Raw genomic sequence first — 22,856 nt, forward strand, 5'->3', positions numbered from 1 at the left:
ACTACTAAGCATCGCAAATCATGGGCGAATCCAGGCAAAACATCGACATCCACAGCAAGACCAAATTGCTTCGGAAAGAGGACTATGGACTGTGTTTGGTGGTATCAGCAGGGTGTCATCTATTATGAGCTGCTAAAAACTGGTGAAAACGTTAACACTGATCGCTACCAATAGCAAATGATCGAATTAAATCGGGCATTATGCAAAAAACGACCGGAATATGGAAACTGGCAACACAGAGGCATATTGCTCCATGATAACACCACATCATACACAGATAAACGGGTCAGGGAAACGATCGAGGCGAGTTCAGTTGGGAAATTCTAGGGCATGCGGCTTATTCTCCAGACTTGGCTCCGTCCGATTAACATCTCTTTGCATCACTGGAACACGCTCTCACTGAACAACGCTTCAGTTCGTATGAATTGGCTCGCTGACTGGTTAGCTTCAAAAAAGGAACTGTTTTTTGGCGCAGCATTCATACCCTTCTGGAGAGGTGGGAGAAATGGAGATTATGTTGAATAAAATATTGTTTATCAGTTTCAAACAACACACGTCTAATTATTGCAATCAAATTCCGGTTAACTAACTGCATAAAAGATATTTAATTTCTTTACCGATTTCGGGCACTTAGTTTACCTTCTTCAGAAGGTTATGCCTATTGCATATCAGTAAAGAAACTAAATTTCTTTTATGCAACTGGCTGCTTATTATTTCATTATACGCGACTACAGTTACTGAAGATACATAAAATACAATACTATGAAACTATGACTTTATTTGCCAGTTAAACGGCTGGTTAATAAAGAAAAGGAATGGGAATTCTCATCTGCAGATTGGTTGTACTTTCTGCAGACCCCATTTCTACGTGCATCGAAAATTCACATTGTATTTTCTTCCATGTCACTTCTTCGAAAACTTTTCCGACAGGCTTGGTTTCTTGTATGATCAGTTAAAGGGATTGAAAGCAGAAGGAAATTTCAATAACAGAGTGAGAATATTCATTTTAAGTTTGCGTTGTAGTAACCTTACGTTTATCGCAACATATTTTGAATCTCTCGATCTGAGGTGACGTGTTATTTGAGGTCACCCGTCCTAGGGACGCGAGCGGCTACTTGTGATGACAGTAGTCAAGATGAGATTTTCCAGGGCTCTGCGGTTGGAGACAGTACAAAACTACTTCGGAGGTAGATATGGGGTTCATATAGAAATGAGACTCTGGGTTGGCTTTTGATCTGCTTTTAATGCTTGTTCAAGTGTTGACATGAACATGCTAAGAGCACAGATACTGATTTATCACTTGAGTCCTAAGACCCATGGGAAACATAGACGACGCTTTCAAACGTCATCTTAATATTGGATGCTCTAACCCTTTACTTGAACAAATGGCCACTCCGGCCGACAACTGTGTTAGGAATAGGGTACACTCCATAACGTATGGCATATAAGACAACGAATCATGAAGTAAGGCACTTTTTATTGCTCAAATCGAGCCTTTAGGTTCAGTTATATTCCGTTGGTCCATAAGTTGGTAGCGTTTTTGTTTCTCATTTCGGTATTCCGATAGCTGTGGGTTTATTTATAGATTGTCATTGTTTCTTTGTAGTTCACTGTTACTATTTGAGATAACATATGGCCATTTTGTCATTTGGAGATAGAAAGTGGAACTCTGGACGCCAGAAAATGGAGTGCCAAGTGGAGAAATCGGAACATTTCCGAGATATTCTTCTCTTGGAGTTCAGTAGAAGGGTGAGAACAGCGGAGGCATCCAGGCACATTTGCACCTTGTATGGGGAAATGCCATGCGGCAGAGCACGGCGAGAAAATGGTTTTCTTGTTTTCAAGAGGATCGTTGTGTCATTAGTGCTTGTCCACGTTCAAGAAGATCTTCGGGGTTTGCTGAAGAACGTTTAAAAGCATTAATCCATAGTGATGCATGTCAGTGTACTTGAGAACTGTCGAATCTGATGAACTGTGGTATTTCACCATTGTGCGACATTTGCATCAAAAGGGGAAGGTTAAAAAAAACCGGCGTTTGGGTACCGCAAGCTACTGGTGTCTCTATGCTAACATAAGGCACATAAAGGAACGGTTTAGCCCAAACAAAGCTGCAACTTTCCGTACAAAGACCTGCGTACATCTTTCAAAAGGTAATCTTACGCATCTATTCTAACAGCATGGGTCCTACTAATTACTTCGAGATGTAACAACCATTGCTGACATTTATTTTCAATAACTGAGACGTCTTCCAGACTTTATCCAAGAACAACAATCAGGAAGACTGCCTTCTAAAACACTATACAGGAGTTGGGTTGGAAAGTCATGCCCCATCTACCTTATTCACCAGATATCGTACCCTCAGATTTCCACCTTCTTCGCTCTCTATCGAACAGCCTTCAAGGAACTTCCTTTCCTAATGGAAATGCGCTCTGAACAGGACGAGTTCTTCGTCTCAAAACCACGAGATTTCTACGGTCGTAAATTCGAAAAATTACCCTGGCGTTGACAGATTGTTGTAAATAGTGAAGGATAAAATACTACTGATGACTAAAGTCTCTGTTATACGTATGTGTTGAGTCTGTTGTACATGTGGAAAAACGATACGAACGTGTGCGCCATCTTAATACATCACAATGAAAGTGACAACCATATCTACGAACTGGTATGCAAAGGTGCAAAAGAAACCACTAACCAAAGTCTAGAGGTACAATGAGGCAAGTTTTACAAACCTTTTTCACAGAAGTTTAATTAAGTGTAATTCTTCTCACTCACACAGTTTCCTCTGTTGGTAATCACACGAGGCACTGATCTCAATGTACGTTAGGGACAAACTTTGTTGCTGGCTGGAACTTTTAACTGACAGTCGATTAGTGGCCTGCGTTTGGGCCTGTTTTAATTATAGATCGCACCTAACTGCGTCGCTTGTTGTGTGCAATTCGCAATCCGGGGAGCACGACATGGGTGGTTTCTTAATGCGTATGACCATATACCGAAGTTACGAAAGCGTCTGGTGCTTTATACCTCGAACTAAGTTACAAGGATTGCTACTGATATTTACACCAAGACGATTTTTATATTTTTCTGGCAACCTTTCATGATTAGGTTACTACACGTTCTATTTAAGCTGATGATAATCTATTTACTTGAGTCACACAGAAAATACATCTTTATTAAAACCAAAATCGAAAATCAATTTAAACCATTGGAACAGATGGTTTTCTATTCTGAAAATAAAATTACAAAATAATAAAACGGTACGAACTATTACTTGCATTAAAAACTTCGACCGACAAGTAAGATATCAGACGGGCTGCTTCACTTATACTTGAAACGCGATCAAGTATAGTCTTATATTCGAAACATGGTCGAAACCTTCTTTGCAAAAAAAATATGCTGTGAAAGACCTCGTGGTGCCAGTGTGACGTGAAATGATGGCATCATCACTGAGAGGCGACCTCGCGTTATGGCAACTCTCTCTATGCTTAGTTTATGCTACAAAATGTAATTAATTTTATGTATGTTCTCATAATGTTATGTGTTCACTTGTGTTTTATTCGATGATACACATCCTTCGTCCCCTCTTTCAGTTTCGTAGCGTTTTTTCTGTACTTTTATTTATCTAATCATTGCGGACAATGCATGGGAACCGGACATACACTAGTAACAGTATTTTTATTTATATTACTGTGACACATGTGTAATAAAGTGTAGATGTAGTTGCGTGAGTAAATGTCAGACCATAATTCCCAAGGTTTTGGATTCAACTCCAGTTCAGTATTTATGTATTCGTTTACAGTATGAGAAACAACATACTCCCCGTTGAAGTGTAAGTCACCGTGCAATAGGTGGAGCACCCAACAGTAGGTGGAACGAATACAACGTTGTACCGCTTCCAATAGGACCACTGCAAACCATTATGATATTACGAAGTTTCAGGTTGATGAACGTGTCACTTATTAGATTCAGCAATCCATACTAATAGTATAAATGCGAAAGTAACTGTGTCTGTTGCGTTTTCACGACCAAACCGCTGAAACGATTTCATATTAAATGATTATATGGGCGATGTACTTGAGGACAATATTATGGAAATGGAAGAGGATGTAGATGAAATGGGAGATAAGATACTGCGTGAAGAGTTTGACAGAGCACTGAAAGACCTGAGTCGAAACAAGGCCCAGGGAGTAGACAACATTCCATTAGAACTACTGATGGCCTTGGGAGAGCCAGTCCTGACAAAACTCTACCGTCTGGTGAGCAAGATGTATGAGATAGACGAAATACCCACAGACTTCAAGAAGAATATAATAATTCCAATCCCAAAAAAAGCAGGTGTTGACAGATGTGAAAATTACCGAACTATCAGTTTAATAAGTGACGGCCGCAAAATACTAACGCGAATTCTTTACAGACGAATGGAAAAACTGGTAGAAGCGGACCTCGGGGAAGATCAGTTTGGATTCCGTAGAAATGTTGGAACACGTGAGGCAATACTAACCTTACGATTTATCTTAGAAGAAAGATTAAGAAAAGGCAAACCTACGTTTCTAGCATTTGTAGACTTAGAGAAAGCTTTTGACAACGTTAACTGGAATACTCTCTTTCAAATTCTGAAGGTGGCAGGGGTAAAATACAGGGAGCGAAAGGCTATTTACAATTTGTACAGAAACCAGATGGCAGTTATAAGAGTCGAGGGGCATGAAAGGGTAGCAGTGGTTGGGAAAGGAGTGAGACAGGGTTGTAGCCTCTCCCCGATGTTATTCAATCTGTATATTGAGCAAGCAGTAAAGGAAACAAAAGAAAAATTCGGAGTAGGTATTAAAATCCATGGAGAGGAAATAAAAACTTTGAGGTTCACCGATGACATTGTAATTCTGTCAGAGACAGCAAAGGACTTGGAAGAGCAGTTGAACGGAATGGACAGTGTCTTGAACGGAGGATATAAGATGAACATCAACAAGAGCAAAACGAGGATAATGGAATGTAGTCAAATTAAATCGGGTGATGCTGAGGGGATTAGATTGGGAAATGAGACACTTAAAGTAGTAAAGGAGTTTTGCTATTTAGGGAGTAAAATAACTGATGATGGTCGAAGTAGAGAGGATATTAAATGTAGACTGGCAATGGCAAGGAAATCGTTTCTGAAGAAGAGAAATTTGTTAACATCGAGTATAGATTTAAGTGTCAGGAAGTCGTTTCTGAAAGTATTTGTATGGAGTGTAGCCATGTATGGAAGTGAAACATGGACGATAACCATTTTGGACAAGAAGAGAAGAGAAGCTTTCGAAATGTGGTGCTACAGAAGAATGCTGAAGATAAGGTGGGTAGATCACGTAACTAATGAGGAGGTATTGAATAGGATTGGGGAGAAGAGGAGTGGCACAACTTGACTAGAAGAAGGGATTGGTTGGTAGGACATGTTTTGAGGCATCAAGGGATCACAAATTTAGCATTGGAGGGCAGCGTGGAGGGTAAAAATCGTAGAGGGAGACCAAGAGATCAACACACTAAGCATATTCAGAAGGATGTAGGTTGCAGTAGGTACTGGGAGATGAAGAAGCTTGCACAGGATAGAGTAGCATGGAGAGCTGCATCAAACCAGTCTCAGGACTGAAGACCACAACAACAACAACAACAACGTACACAATATAATATAATGTATAGATCTGCACTCGATATACAGATGCGTGCACGACAGATAGATTTGCACCATTGCCCATAGCCCTCCGCCCGCAATAATCCGTATCCTGCGTTGAGTAGTTGGGAGGAGGGGGGTGGCGTGTTGAGCGACCGCAGTCGCAGTTAGCGACTGGTTATGATCAATGTGGCACGCCCACTGAAAATTTTGCATATCACCATTTCCTGTTTATCGAGAACAGCTGGCCAACCGAGAGAAGATTACCAGAACTGATCCAAACTGTCACTGTCAATTATGTTGGCCTCTTATTTTTCAAATAACCAGAGGTTCCTCCACCACATCAATGGTTATAATAGAAAACTGACGTATTATACAAATAATAGTCAGGGTCAAAATGAGTTTGTTAAAAGTATTAGTAAAATGGACTACCGTCTTAAGCGTTCTGCATATAACAACGTAAAATGCAACAACGTCTATTAGATGACAATTAATAGCTGCCGACAGATGTTGTCCCGATGGGGACAGCTGAGAATGTGTACCTTGACCTGGACTCGAACCCGCGATGTCCTGCTTACATGGCAGACGCTCTATTCATTTCAGCCACTGAGGACACAGATGAACAGCGCGACGGCAGGGACTTATCCCTCGCACGCTTCCCATGAGACCCACATTCCCAACTGTCCACAGTCTACACTCGTAATGTTCGTAATAGATATTTGCCCAGCTACTTATTACTCGCGCACACTAAGGTGACGATTCCCGTAACAGGTAGGGCAACCTGTGCGCATTCGCACAGACGAAGGTCAATGGCCGGGTAGCCATTTTAACTGTTCTCGACAGTAACTGTTCTCGAAAGAACAGATTCCATTGATGTCCGTGCAGCTTCTCTAGAATAAATGATAATTAATTGAAACCCTCAGCTGCCGACAGGTGTTGTTGATGTACCTCGATGGGAACAGCTGAAAATGTGTGTCTATTAGCAAATCCGATTTAACTGGATCATTCGTGACATGAGCAAGAGGGGTCCCACCACAGGGCACTAGATGCAATGGCCAGCAAACCATCAGGTGTTTCATCAACTTTCTGGATCGCCGCCAGATGACGACATCTAGGCTAAGTACGAATATTTGGTATTTAGACAATGCCAAGCGTGCAGCAGAACAAACGTCTTCCGTCTGAAACCCATAAAAATTCGTGAAATATTCCGTACGCTGTGGAACTGGATGGCCCAGAACATCTGTTGGACGTAGTGAAGAAACAATCTAGATTTCATCCACTCTTTCGGCATTCTACAGGAAACTACGGTGTGATATCCACACTTGAGCCAATACGTGGAGTTTATAACTGTGAATGAGAATCAGCGGAAAGTACACTTCATGGAAGCGAAAGTGTTACAACATGAAACACCATCCCAATAGTTGTGAAACTCTGCGGAGATGCTATTCACTATTCCTGGTATATGAACCCAGACCTGAGCGCAGGCTGTGTGGAAGGAAGTGGGTTAGAGGGTCTGAGGAAACCACAGAAAGGACGTCCGTCTAAAAGGGGGCAGGTAAAACATATTAAGGTAATTGTAAAAATGATCGATATTGTAGTTGTAAAAATTTCGTAGCTGTATTGGCAAGGTTAGGTTAGGTTAGTGTTGTTTAACGTCCCGTCGACAACGAGGTCATTAGAGACGGAGCGCAAGCTCGGGTTAGGGAAGGATGGGGAAGGAAATCAGCCGTGCCCTTTCAAAGGAACCACCCCGGCATTTGCCTGAAACGATTTAGGGAAATCACGGAAAACCTAAATCAGGATGGCTGGAGACGGGGTTGAACCGTCGTCCTCCCGAATGCGAGTCCAGTGTGCTAACCACTGCGCCACCTCGCTCGGTCTATTGGCAAGGAACCAGAGCTCCAAGCCCTAATAGAAAGCTCTGAAGCTCAAACAGTTATAGTACGGAAAGCTGGCTAAAGCCGGAAATAAGTTCAGAAGAAATTTTTCGAAACGACCTAACAGTGTTCAGAGAGGATAGCTTAAATACAGTATGTGGTAGGGTATTTACTGCTGTCAGAAGTAGTTTACCGTATAGTGAAACTGAAGTAAATAGCTCGTGCGAAATAGTACGGGTAGAGGTTATACTTGACAATCGGACTAAATTACTAATTGGATCGTTTTACGACCCCCCGACAGATATACTTGCTGAACAGTTCAAAGAAAACTTGGGTCTCATTTCAAAGAGGTACCCCACTCAAACGATATAGTCGGTGGTGACTTCAATCTACCGTCGAAATGATGGAAAACTTATACTTTTAAAGCCCGCGGCAGGCATAAAACTTCATCCGAAATTGCACTGAATGCTTTCTCAGAAAATTGCTTTGAACAATTAGTTCATGAGCCTACTCGAAGAGGAAATAGTTGCTAAAACATACTGGACCTCTTAGCAACAAATAATCCTGGACAAGTAGGGAGTATCATGACGAATACAGGGATTAGCGACCACTAGGCATTTGCTGCTAGACTGAATACCGTAACACCTACAACCATCAAAAAGAAACGCAAAGTACACCTATTTAAAAAAGCTGTTAACACCTTTTTAAGAGACAGTCTCAACTCATTCCTATCTGATCACGTAAGAGTAGAAAAGATGTGGAATGACTTCAAAGAGATAGCATCGACAGCAATTGAGGGACATATACCACATAAATTAATAAGTGATGGTACTGATCCCCCTTGGCACACAAAGCGTGTCCGATCGCTGTTGCAGAAAAAACGAAAAAAAGCAAGTCAAATTTAAGAGAGCGCATAATTCCCAAGATTGGCAAAGTTTTGCAGAAGTTCGAAATATAGGGCGTACTTCAATACGAGATGCTTTTAATTATTTCCACAACGAAACTCTGTCTCAGAATCTGGCAGAAAACCCAATCAATACCTTTATGACAGTGCCACTAAAGCAGAGTTATTAAACACGGTTTTCCGAAAGTCCTTCACGAAAGAAGACGAAGTGAAAATTTCTGAGTTCGAATCAAGAACAGCTGCCAAGATGAGAAACTTCTCGGTGTAGAAAAGCAGATTAAATCACAATAAAAGCAAAGCTTCCGGTCCAGATTGTATACCAGTCAGGTTTCTTTCAGAGTATGCTCATACAATAGCTCCATATTTAGCAATTAGTACAACCACTTGCTCACAGAAAGAACCGTACATAAAGACTGGGAAATTGCTGAAGTCACAACAATATCCAAAAAGGGAAATAGGAGTAATCCGCTGAATTACGGGCCCTAACACTAACGTCGATTTGCAATAGGGTTTTGGAATATATACTGTGTTCCAACATTATGAACTACTTCGGAGAAAACGATGTATTGATATATAGTCATTACGGATTGAGAAAACATCGTTCTTGTGAAGCGCGACTAGCCCTTTATACTCATGTAGTAATGAGTGCTATCGACAGGGGATGTCAAATTGATTCCATATTTTTAGATTTCCAGAAGGCTTTCGACACCCTTCCTCACAAGCGTCTTCTAACCAAACTGCGTGCGTATGGAAAATCGCTTCAGTTGTGCGACAGGATTCGTGATTTCCTGTCAGAAAGGACACAGTTCGTAGTAACAGAGGGAAAGTCATCGAGTAAAAGAGAAATAATATCAAATTACCTGGTAGATTAAAACTGTGTGCCGGACCGAGACTCGAACTCGGGACCTTTGCCTTTCGCGGGCAAGTGCTCTACCAGCTGAGCTACCCAAGCACGACTCACGCCCCGTCCTCACAGCTTTATTTCTGCCAGTACCTCGCCTCCTACCTTCCAAACTTTACAGAAGCTCTCCTGCGAACCACACTAGAGCACTTGCCCGCGAAAGGCAAAGGTCCCGAGTTCGAATCTCGGTCCGGGACACAGTTTTAATCTGCCAGGAAATTTCATATCAGCGTACACTCCGCTGCAGAGTGAAAATCTCACTCTAGAAATAATATCCTCCGTTCCCCAAGGAACTGTTGTAGGCCCTCTATTGTTCCTGATCTATATTAACGACATAGGAGACAATCTGAGTAGCCGTCTTAGATTGTTAGCAGATGATGCTGTCATTTGCCGTCTTTTAAAGTCATCAGATGACCAAAACGAAATGCAAAATGATTTAGGTGAAATATCTGTTTGGTGCGAAAAGTGGCAGTTGAACCTGAATATAGAAAAGTGCGAAGTTATTCACGTGAATACTAAGAGAATTCCGCTAAATTTCGATTACGTGGTAAGTCACACAAATCGGAGGACCGTAAATTCAACTAAATACTTAAGGATTACAATTACAAATAACCTAAATTGGAATGATCACATAGATAATGTTGTGGGTAGAGCAAACCAAAGACGGCGATTCATTGGCTCTTAGAAGGTTCAATAGGTGTAATAAAGAGACTGCTTACACCACGCTTGTCAGCCCTATTCTGGATTATTGCTGTGCGGTGTGGGATCCGCATCAGGTGGGACTGACGGATGACATCGAAAAAGTTCAAAGAAGGGCGACTCGTTTTGTACTATCGTGAAATAGGGGAGATAGTGCCACAGACATGATACGTGAATTGGAGTGGCAATCATTAAAAACAAAGGCGTTTTTCATTGCGATGGGGTCTTCCCATGAAATTTCTATCAGCAGTGTTCTCCTCTGATTGCGAAAACATTCTGTTGGCAGCCACCAACATAGGGAGAAATGATCATCACGATAAAATAAGAGAATCAGGGATCGCACAGAAAAATTTAAGTGCTCGTTTTTCCCGCGCGGCGTTCGAAAGTGGAACGGTAGAGAGACAGCTTGAAGGTGGTTGATTGAACCCTCTGCCAAGCACTTTATTGTGAATAGCAGAGTAATCATGTATACGTAGATGTAGAGTGCTGCTCATCGGCGTAGGATTTTGCACGTTAGTACCGCAACCGGACGTCGAGTGGCGGCAGGTGGCCTTTCCAGACGAATTACATTATATGCTCCAGCGGAGAGATATCCACTGGCATTCCCTGGATGATCTCTTTCTGGAAGGCACAATGGATCAACACAGGTATGTATGTGTCCTTGTGGACCATGTCCATCTCAACATGCTGGTTTGTGTTTCCCTCGGCTTGTTGGTAATCTACCAACAGGACAACGCAACGTGTCAAATACTTCACATTGTGCGTGCGAGGTTCGAAGCCCACTAGGATAGTCTACCGTACTTCCTTCGCCACCAGGCTCTCCGGATTTAAGCCCAGTCCAGAATCAGTTGGACTACCTCGATCGCGCTGTTCGCGCCATGAATCCTCAACCGAGAAACCCGGGACTGGTGTCGGCATGGCTGCACATCCCTGACGGTGTCTTGCAGAGCCTACTCTTTCTCTGCCTGCACGTCCGCGCTGCAAAAGATGGTTATTGACGCTATTGACAGGTGGCTGCATTAATGTGACTCGATTGTGTAACTTCCCAATATCTTTTTGAGGAATCTCTTGTCATGTCTGAGACAAATGTGGTGTCAGTCCCTCAAGATTGATCCCTGAAGACTGGTGTGCAAGCAAAGATAAGTTTGATACGCCATCGCGGACGTAGTACACTAGTGACAAGTAGGAGAACAGGGTAGGCCAATCCAGAACTCGTTCGTTTTTGGAGGCTTTTGTGATTAAACTGTAATTGGTGTTTTACTTCAACGTGCTGAAATCAACCATTTGACGGTATAACAATGGGTTTTAACCATCTTGCTACGTATTGGCGAGCATTCAAAATCCCTTCGAAAATTAACAAATCAGTCCTATTGTCATATGAAATAGTTCCCCGCAACACGATTGTAGGAGCTCGAGAGTTATAGGCTTCAGAGTTGCCGTTGCGAGTGAGATTTCACTAAGTCGACTACGTGCTCATTGAATTCAGTGTGACCACCAGAAAATGAAACTACATTCCTCGCTGAGCATCACAGTGTGCCAGTGAGAATCCCAATTGACTGTCTCTCTACATCGTGAAAGTCTCTGTTGTATGTGGTATGGCGTCAGGGGTTAACGACGCTTGGAAACGAGAGATGTTAGCGCAGCTTCCAGTAATCAGTTTTCGACGGTCTTTCTGCCTTAACTTCTGCTCTGATTTTAGCTATTGTAATCCATCTACTCCTCATTCGAGTCACTTCAACTCGTGGTGTAAACCTTCCGCAAAAGTACACGTGCCTGCATTTCTTGCCTGAATCCATCTCAACACTAGTGGTTCCGGACACATCGCACAACTGCTCTTTGTCAGTATGATGCATGCATATTACACACGGCAGTGATTCGACTTTTCTCACAGTCTTAATAATTTTGATTCGTTGCACATGGCCGTCCCCCGAACCTGCTGTGTTGCGACGTCCACCTGAAAAGTTCCACTAAAGTTAGACTCAGCCAACAGCCACATTATAGTCACTCTATTCCTCCTCTGTGCGAATAAGTTTTGTCAGCACCGAATATATCGAAGACACAGAAGTAGTAAATTTTAAGAAACATGCCCGACAGCTTTGGAAACACTGGAGGATCATTTTGGTAGCCATCGATGAAGGTGTTGTTGATGGGACACTTTAGATTTCCGTCTGTGTAATTAATTAATTAATTAATCTGACTTTAAGCCTTACTCCTAGCATGATAGCTGCTGTTACAAGTGGGAACCGAATGAAAAGAGGGTGATGGAAAAAAGTAAGTACTTTCATTCTTATTTCGAAAGTAACCGCTATAACTGTGGGACAAGACGGTCAAAGCCTTCATGGAAAAACGTTACCGTTTCCTACAGAAGCACGTTTGGACTTCTGCGTGCACCTCTTCGTTCGGAGCGAATCAATAGCCACGAATGTCTTTCTTCAGAAATTAAAAGACATCGTAATCGCTTGGGGAGAGATTGAGACTTACTGGGGAATGTGTAAGACCTTTCCAGTGGGACTTCTTCGGATCCACCCACATGTTGCCAGGTTGTTTCGACAACGCTGCAAAAGTTTCGCTGGGAAACAATTATACATCCTCCATACAACCGAGCGAGGTGGCGCAGTGGTTAGCACACTGGACTCGCATTCGGGAGGACGACGGTTCAATCCCTCGTCCGGCCATCCAGATTTAGGTTTTCCGTAGCCGGCCGGTGTGGCCGTGCGGTTAAAGGCGCTTCAGTCTGGAACCGCGTGACCGCTACGGTCGCAGGTTCGAATCCTGCCTCGGGCATGGATGTGTGTGATGTCCCTAGGTTAGTTAGGTTTAATTAGTTCTAAGTTCTAGGCGACTGATGACCTCAGAAGTTAAGTCGCATAGTGCTCAGGGCCATTTGAACCATTTTTTAGGTTTTCCGTGATTTCCCTAAATCGCTCCAGGCAAACGCCTGGATGGTTCCTTTGAAAGGGCACGACCGACTTCCTTCCGCGTCCTTCCATAATCCGACGAGACCGATGACCTCGCTGTTTGGTCTCTTCCCCCAAACAACCCAACCCATCCTCCATACAGCGCCTGAAGAAAGACATTCGTGGCTGCCGATTTTCATCAGACGCCGAAGGCACTGCATGTCTTGTCCCATAGGGTGATAAATGTATTAAAGATTGTGACGATTAGTTTTGAAAAATAAAGTTTACTTTCTTTTTTACATCTGTCTCTTGTTCATTTGACCGTCTTCCGAAGACGGCAAGAGCTGACAAGTGCGAGAATTATCGCACAATCAGCTTAGCAGCTCATGCATCGAAGCTGCTTACAAGAATAATATACAGAAGAATGGAAAAGAAAATTGAGAATGCGCTAGGTGACGATCAGTTTGGCTTTAGGAAATGTAAAGGGACGAGAGAGGCAATTATGACATTAAGGCTAATAATGGAAGCAAGGCTAAAGAAAAATCAAGACACTTTCATAGGATTTGTCGACCTGGAAAAAAATGGTGCAAGCTGTTCGACATTCTGAAAAAGTAGGGGTAAGCTATAGGGAGAGACAGGTCATATACAATATGTACAACAACCAAGAGGGAATAATAAGAGTGGACGATCAAGAACGAAGTGCTCGTATTAAGATGGGTGTAAGACAAGGCTGTAGCCTTTCGCCCCTACTCTTCAATCTGTACATCGAGGACGCAATGATGGAAATAAAAGAAAGGTTCAGGAGTGGAATAAAAATACAAAGTGAAAGGATATCAATAATACGATTCGCTGATGACATTGCTATCCTGAGTGAAAGTGAAGAAGAATTAAATGATCTGCTGAACGGAATGAACAGTGTAATGAGTACACAGTATGGTTTGAGAGTAAATCAGAGAAAGACGAAGGTAATGAGAAGTAGTAGAAATGAGAACAGCGAGAAACTTAACATCAGGATTGATGGTCACGAAGGCAATGAAGTTAAGGAATTCTGCTACCTAGGCAGTAAAATAACCAGTGACGGACGGAGCAAGGAGGACATCAAAAGCAGACTCGCTATGGCAAAAAAGGCATTTCTGGCCAAGAGAAGTCTACTAATATCAAATACCAGCCTTAATTTGAGGAAGAAATTTCTGAGGATGTACGTCTGGAGTACAGCATTGTATGGTAGTGAAACATTGACTGTGGGAAAACCGGAACAGAAGAGAATCGAAACATTTGAGATGTGGTGCTACAGACGAATGTTGAAAATTAGGTGGACTGATAAGGTAAGGAATGAGGAGGTTCTACGCAGAATCGGAGAGGAAAGGAATATGTGGAAAATACTGATAAGGAGAAGGGACAGGATGATAGGACATCTGCTAAGACATGAGGGAATGACTTCCATGGTACTAGAGGGAGCTGTAGAGGGCAAAAACGAGGAAGACAGAGATTGGAATACGTCAAGCAAATGAGGACGTAGGTTGCAAGTGCTACTCTGAGATGAAGAGGTTAGCACAGGAAAGGAATTCGTGGCGTTCCGCATCAAACCAGTCAGTAGACTGACGACCAAAAAAAACTGTAGGATGGCCGTGGTTAGTGGCTAGAACACTGGGTACCCTCGCTGGAGGTCCCCAGTTTAGCTCGAGATAGGGGAGGGGAATTTTCCTCGTTCCAGTCGCTCCAGGTCCACTCACCTGCCATCAAAGAAGAATCGGGTTATCCTCCCCGGGAATAAAATGCGGCTGGGGCGCTCGATTCGCCACCAGCTCCCTCCGTCACTACCCTACCAACAGCGAGGCAAATGACGCGGTCAAGAGCTTGTGCTGCAGATTTCACCACTTTTTTTGCTTTTTGGTACTACACGGCGTTCTCTCTAGCGAATGCGATCCGTGACATTTCACCGGCCCGCTACACCTGTTTGCAGCAGTTGCGCTCTCTCACTGAGGACGCGGCTGATAGTGGCTGCCGCCCTTTCTGCCGACAGGTGCGCATCAACGTGGGCGACGGCGAGCGCGAGATCTCGTCGCCCAAGGGGCTGCGCCTGGACGACCTGCAGTGGCACGACGTGCTCATCTCGCGCCGCGACGCCGCCTTCAGCCTCACCATCGACACCATTCACGTCGTCACGTACGTATCCGCCGGTGCTACCATAGACTGACAAATAGCCAACATTTTGCTGCAATACTGCTTCGATAGAAACAGTTATACACTTGGATGAACCTCAGTTAAACATCATCCTCCAACTGGTTATTTTATCCCTGTTGGACTTTCGCGACCGTTAACGATGGTTGGTGAATGATGCAACCAGCCACAAATACTTTCTCAATGTTTCATTTTGCTGCCATAAGCGATATCGGACTAGCAAGCCCATCTTCAGATGACTAATATTTTTCGTTACATAGATGTTTTGGTCAACAACATGTCTGCTCCACACTGAGCTAATATGTTTGAGGAATTAGAGCTACTTTATGAGTTGTTTCATTAATAAAAATACGGTAAAGTGCATGCGTTATATATATATATATATATATATATATATATATATATATATATATATATATGTTGAATTGCAGTAGAGGGTGGTTCGTTTTGTTTTGACCCACGTGGTTTTCTAGCTCGATGTATATGTTCTTGAATTCCACCACAATACACAGATTGTAAATCAGTTACTGTAGCACTCTTCACAATATTCTTAAAATCGGAGTTGAGCATCGCACGTGTGTTACACCTTTTCCTTTACAGTGTCAAGATTGTCATCACGCAAAGATACAAAGATATCATTCACTGAACATCGACAAGGATGTAAACGGAGCAAATGATTATTTGTGGGATGTGCAAAATGTAACATGTTAATAATAGATAAATATTTGCACCTTAAGCTGACACATATATCTGCTTTATAATATGGAGTCGTTAATAATTATCACTGATAGTATAAAAATCTTAGTACAAACAGTTTATCGTGCTGTCTTTTAATAATAAGTTTACGCTTACGGTGCAAACATTTTTCTGTTATTAACATGTAAAATTTGGATATCCCACACATCATCTTTGTTCTGTTTATATCCATGGTCGACATTTAATGAACGATAGCTTTGTAAATTTACTTAATGATAATCTCTGCGTTGTAGAGAAAATCAAGTCTATAACAACTGTGCGATGCTCAACATGCATTTTCAGAATGTCCGCCCCTAGTAGCTGAGTGGTCAGTGCGAGGGAATGTCATACCTAACGGCCCGGATTCGATTCCCGGCTGGGTCGGAGATTTTTCTTCGCTCAGGGACTGGATGTTGTGTTGTCCTTATCATCATGATTTCATGAGTATCGACATGCAAGGCGCCGAAGTGGCGTCAACTCGAAAGACTTTCACCAGGCGAACGGTCTACCCGACGGGAGGCCCTAGCCACACGGCACGGCATTTTCAGAATGCTGCGAAGTGTGCCAAGTTACAATATGTGTGTTGTGGTACAATTTAAGAGCATATACATGGAGCTAGAAGATCACGCGGATCACAAAAGAACGAACCACCTTCTATTGCAATATACGTAAGTGAACACAACTACACTCCTGGAAATGGAAAAAAGAACACATTGACACCGGTGTGTCAGACCCACCATACTTGCTCCGGACACTGCGAGAGGGCTGCACAAGCAATGATCACACGCACGGCACAGCGGACACACCAGGAACCGCGGTGTTGGCCGTCGAATGGCGCTAGCTGCGCAGCATTTGTGCACCGCCGCCGTCAGTGTCAGCCAGTTTGCCGTGGCATACGGAGCTCCATCGCAGTCTTTAACACTGGTAGCATGCCGCGACAGCGTGGACGTGAACCGTATGTGCAGTTGACGGACTTTGAGCGAGGGCGTATAGTGGGCATGCGGGAGGCCGGGTGGACGTACCGCCGAATTGCTCAACACGTGGGGCGTGAGGTCTCCACAGTACATCGATGTTGTCGCCAGTGGTCGGCGGAAGGTGCACGTGCCCGTCGACCTGGGACCGGAACGCAGCGACGCACGGATGCACGCCAAGACCGTAGGATCCTACGCAGTGCCGTAGGGGACCGCACCGCCACTTCCCAGCAAATTAGGGACACTGTTGCTCCTGGGGTATCGGCGAGGACCATTCGCAACCGTCTCCATGAAGCTGGGCTACGGTCCCGCACACCGTTAGGCCGTCTTCCGCTCACGCCCCAACATCGCGCAGCCCGCCTCCAGTGGTGTCGCGACAGGCGTGAATGGAGGGACGAATGGAGACGTGTCGTCTTCAGCGATGAGAGTCGCTTCTGCCTTGGTGCCAATGATGGTCGTATACGTGTTTGGCGCCGTGCAGGTGAGCGCCACAATCAGGACTGCATACGACCGAGGCACACAGGGCCAACACCCGGCATCATGGTGTGGGGAGCGATCTCCTACACTGGCCGTACACCACTGGTGATCGTCGAGGGGACACTGAATAGTGCACGGTACATCCAAACCGTCATCGAACCCATCGTTCTACCATTCCTAGACCGGCAAGGGAACTTGCTGTTCCAACAGGACAATGCACGTCCGCATGTATCCCGTGCCACCCAACGTGCTCTAGAAGGTGTAAGTCAACTACGCTGGCCAGCAAGATCTCCGGATCTGTCCCCCATTGAGCATGTTTGGGACTGGATGAAGCGTCGTCTCACGCGGTCTGCACGTCCAGCACGAACGCTGGTCCAACTGAGGCGCCAGGTGGAAATGGCATGGCAAGCCGTTCCACAGGACTACATCCAGCATTCTACGATCGTCTCCATGGGAGAATAGCAGCCTGCATTGTTGCGAAAGGTGGATGTACACTGTACTAGTGCCGACATTGTGCATGCTCTGTTGCCTGTGTCTATGTGCCTGTGGTTCTGTCAGTGTGATCATGTGATGTATCTGACCCCAGGAATGTGTCAATAAAGTTTCCCCTTCCTGGGACAATGAATTCACGGTGTTCTTATTTCAATTTCCAGGAGTGTATGTTGCACCATATACAATGCAAACACTTTAGCGTATTTTTATTAATGAAACAACTGACAATGTGTGGAGCAGACGGCATGCTGCTGACCAAAACATTTATGTAATGAAAAATATTAGCCATCCGAAGATCGGCATGGTAGAGGTAAACCAGTTATGGCAAAAAAATAAAACATTCGGAAAGAATTTGTGGCTGGATGGGTCATTTACCAAATACCTGGTTCTCAACTGTTGTAATAAAAAGGATATCAATAAATTTTCTTCACAGCTTTAGCCTGTAAAAATTTAAACCGATACTAATTAATGACAGCTGTTTTCAGCGTCATAAAGTTTTGTTTCCGCATTCGTATACGCCAATGTGTGCACCCCTGGTGGCATGCATGGACAATGTTGAGTGCTCAGGGTTGGGGTGGATGGGGGGGGGGGGGAGGTGCGGCGTGGCTTCGGTCGGATTCCCATATTTCGTCGTTTTTTCCACTTCAAAGTTCCATTATTACGCCTTTTGAAACTTATTTTCCGATTTCCTTTATCGTTATCCATTCTCGCATATTGAAAATTTTCGTATGTGTCTTCTGTTTTTGTTTAAAATCTCACTCACCTCAGCAGCTTTTAACATTCCCTTGCCTGCCTGGTTCAACGTCCAGCTCTAGCTTCCTTAAGGTGACGCACCTTACAAACAGTCTCCTAAACTCTGGGTTTTACTTCCTAATGCTCTGGTGATTGTACCAAAGAATTCTTCGAAACTCTCTTTGTGTCATTGTGAATGTCAATTAGCTCGCAGTAAGACACATTGCATCCTGATATATACCCTATGATGTTATCATTTACATTGAACTCGAGCATGGAAGCACATTCTGTATGTGACGTTTTCACATGCAAAAAAATAAAATAAAATAAAATAAAATAAAATGATACACAAAGGCTCTCTTGACTGTCGATCGTGTTGTCCAGATACTCCTCACATTACTGTATAAGCACCATCTCGTTACAGCTACATTCTGTGGTGGTTGAGGCAGGTCTGTAACCCTTCAGACTTGAGCATCCCGTGTACAGCTGGCGCAGAGAAAGGGGAACATTTGATCTTGATGTTTCCTAGCCTGTTCATGGTCGACAGTTGGAGGAAAACGCCAAACTGTCGGGTAGTAACCGACATTTAATTAAAGTGCAGCGGTGCGGAGTATGTGTGGTCGCCGTGAGGGCGTATTATCAGCCATGGTGACAGTATCACAGAAGCACATAGAGTGTTTAGGAGCCACTATCAGGTCAATTTCCTTCATCATACGTAATCAAGACGTAGATTCCTATCTTTTAAGAGACTGCGTCGGTTTTAGAAACAAAAGAAACCTAGTGGGTTTGTGTAATTTATACCTGTACAGCGTCGATGCTGTGCGAGCTGCATTGGTAAGGTGTCGTCATACTTCACTACGAAAAGTGGCCTCGTCATTGGGGATCGGACGTAGGAACTGGTAAAGAATATTCCACAGTCTTCACTTTAATCCTTACAAGCTTCCGATTCTTCAAGAACTAAAACTTCATTATTCTGTATTGCGGGAACAATATTCTGAAAACCTGTTGGCTAAAATCAATGAGGATGCTAACATCGCTGAAAAATTTTTGGATGTAAGATGAAGCCCATTTTCCTCTAACTGCTTACGTGAATAACCAGAACATTTTGCACTGGGCAAAAAAGAAACAAAAAAGCCAAAGTTGCTATGCGGCGTGGAGTGTCGTGTTGCAGGATGATCGACCCTTACTTCTTTTCATAGTAAAGCAGGCTCTGCCGTCAGTGTCACGTCTCAGTGTTATGTCAACGTGACACATTTTTGGCTTCAAGGCTTCATTCTGTTAAAGATCTTGATATTCTGCTCACTAGGCTTCAACAGACTGAAGCCACCTCACTCACTGCCTGTAGCTGCAGTGACACGTTTGTTTGTGGATCTAATTTCAAAGAATTCCGACATCACTTGGTGCCAGAAGCTCCAGACTTCTCAGTCTGTGACTACATGTGACATCTGAAGAGCGTTGTATACCAGATTAAACCAACAAACCTTGCCCAGCACACGACTGAGATTGAGGAAAACGTTGTCGGCATCCCGGAAAATATATTGCACAGCGCTGAGAAAGACCTACAGAACCGAATTGCTGAATTTGTACGGCGAAATGGACAGCTGTTTTGAAAGTGATGCCAGTGAAATTTCCCCTCTGGTAAAACACCGATTTCTGCACCTGGTTGCTAATACACTCGATGTACGGTGCTTGAAAATGGTCTAAGGCCGACATTCTGCAAACGTACTGCAATGAAAAAAGTCCAAATGTAGGCCACATTCTTTCATTTAAATATTGCTGAAATGTTGTAGTGCAACGGAAAACATTGCCATCCACCAAAACTTTAATCAGTAACGACCACTGAAAACACATTACACTCAAAACCATGAATCCCAACGGAATTAATTTATTATTTTTCAACCGAAAGCTCAGACTTGATAACGATTCTGAATGGACATTGGCAACCCATAACATCTGCACTACTATTCTATGAAGCTAACTAACAGTACTGTGAGAACTAGAGGATAATCTTGCTCATAAAGTCGTAAGGTGCAATATTTGTGGTTTACTTACTCTAAGATTGAAGACAACCGTGTAAGTTGAAATGACATCTTTAATGTCGCAATATTAGCAGAAAAATAACCGCTTCTACACAGTTTCCAATGTGAAAAAAAAACAGTTGTCACTATAACGCATCTCGTAAACATCAAAAAGTGAAATAATCCTAAACACAACAATATTAAATTTTAACTCTCAGAAGGTTAAATTTTCCAAAACATGATAATATTAATGTTTAACTAGAAGTTTCTTTACAAAATTGTTCCTACATTTACGTTATGATGTTGGTCACTGCCACGAAAATCGTCTGATTCCGGTTCGAAGTTTGGTACTATTTGTAGGATGACAATCAAGTCTATGGTGGATGGTTAGTTATGTGACAAATTGAGCAAACGATTACCCAAGATCGCTCGGGTTTACAGTGGACGCAAGTTGGTGAACCAACAATTTTATGCCGCTGCGTGCGGTATTTACCTTAAGCTGCGATGTGCTGTCTTCTACTAGACCGCTCTCTTCCGCTGAAATTACTATAAAACTAATTACACCTTTGCTACGTTTCTCGTTATGTGAGAGAACAAGTACTCATCCCCAGTCTTAGAATGTGGCAATATACACGCGTATGGTTGTAGCAGTGTGCATATTATAATTCCCTCTCAGTTCTCACGAGAACAATTAACTAATTGGCTGGTTCGTTTCTCCACAGTTGGAGCTAAACGGTGCTACAGTTAATTTCTAGCTGGATATCAGCCACTGTGAACGCAGTGTTCAAACAAATGTGCTCTGATCTGCACTTGACGCCAGTTCAGAGAAGAGTCCACGAAAATTTACGTCTTCTCTTACTCATAGCCGAACTGTCTCCCCACCTGTGTTTTTTCGTTTTCACGTAACGGCTTTTTTCGACCAATAGGAGCGTTCGTCTTATTTTGTGGAAACACTCTCTACCAATCGCAAGGTCCCTACCATTAAACTGCGTCGAAACTTTGGCTCTTTTCTCCTTCCTAGCACGTTCCGCCAATCGGACGTTCTGTGCCCGTTCTAGATGCCTAAATGCGTACGTTGACTCTCTCAAGTGTGCACCACTCACTGGACATGTGATGGAAAATGCGTCACTGGTCTTGTTTTGTATCCACTTGGAATTCCAAAACGCAGTTTTCTAAAAGTTTCCTTTCCTGTCCTCCATTAGATGAGCCACTATACTCGCTCTCCCAATCTGAGTCACCTGGTCGGTCATTGACTTTCTGGGTGGGACACCCCTTTAAGTGGTTTCCATGGTACCCCCTGTAGCACGGCCTTACCTCAGCGTCGACCCTCTGAATTCCAAACTAAAACGCCTCTTGCTGCATGTTTCACCTTCCGCTCAAACATGTATTGTAGGAACGGTGTGTTAATTACTGCTGATTGAATGTCATCCCTTTGTGCATCACATACTGCTAGACAAATTTGCTCCTTATTGCCGAATTAAGTTAGGTACTATATTCACCTACCCTTTGCGATGTATAAACCTCTCATGTAAGGTGAGAATCTGGCCTTCATTTCTTCTGCCACCTTACAAAGTGTTTCACCCGAAGCTAAAAACTACAAGGAAAGCAATGGTGTGCTACATCTGGTAAAATTTCATCATGGAGTGGACTTCATCATCCCTCACAACTTGGGCTATAAGCTATTTGATATCTTTAAAACTGAAGATGCGAAGATTTTATGTGTTCGTTTAAATCCGATTAGAACTGCCTATTGTTCTGTTAAAAACATTATTTAAATCTGAAACAGAATGCCTGTTTTAACGTGAAGGATCTAACTGTAGAAAATGAGAGCATGTGATGAACAAGCGCAAGATATTTTGATTTCAGTACCGATTAACTTGATACACGAAAGCGCGCATTGTTCTCACTTTCACTCAGATTCACCACACATCACATATATTGCGCGCCAGAACAAAAGCATTCGGAAACAAAGGAAATTTCGTGATTGAAACCAAACTCGTGAATTCCACTTTCACCTGAAGAACGGTATGTATTAAAATAGAAAACAATAGGAGCAATGCGAGTGACAGAACAAACAGATATTAAAAAATGGTTCAAGTTACATGAGCCAGCAGACACTCGGTCGACACAAAGATTTCACGTTTCCACAGTTAAACAAATGAAAATTATTTCGAGTCTGACTAAAACTAGAAATTTCTACGTAATAGCAAAGAGCTGGCCAGCTGCTTTAATGAAGCAGCCACTGCATTCAGAACTGGGCGCTAATGACCATAGAAGTTTTGCGCCCTAAAACAAAAAAAAAAAAAAAATGCATTCAGAAAATAAATAACGCGTCAA

At 43.2% G+C, this 22,856-nt stretch overlaps 1 protein-coding gene across 1 annotated transcript in view; it reads left to right on the top strand.

Annotated features, from left to right (window-relative positions):
- LOC124796073 (chondroitin sulfate proteoglycan 4) overlaps positions 1-22,856 on the top strand; it is a 543,527-nt gene that overhangs the window by 12,194 nt on the left and 508,477 nt on the right. The window contains exon 2 of the mRNA XM_047260159.1: positions 14,937-15,079. Coding sequence (XP_047116115.1) covers positions 14,937-15,079 — 143 coding nt within the window. The remainder of the gene's footprint in view (positions 1-14,936; positions 15,080-22,856) is intronic.

The sequence above is a fragment of the Schistocerca piceifrons genome, chromosome 4 (assembly GCF_021461385.2).
Source record: "Schistocerca piceifrons isolate TAMUIC-IGC-003096 chromosome 4, iqSchPice1.1, whole genome shotgun sequence".
NCBI lineage: Eukaryota > Metazoa > Arthropoda > Insecta > Orthoptera > Acrididae > Schistocerca > Schistocerca piceifrons.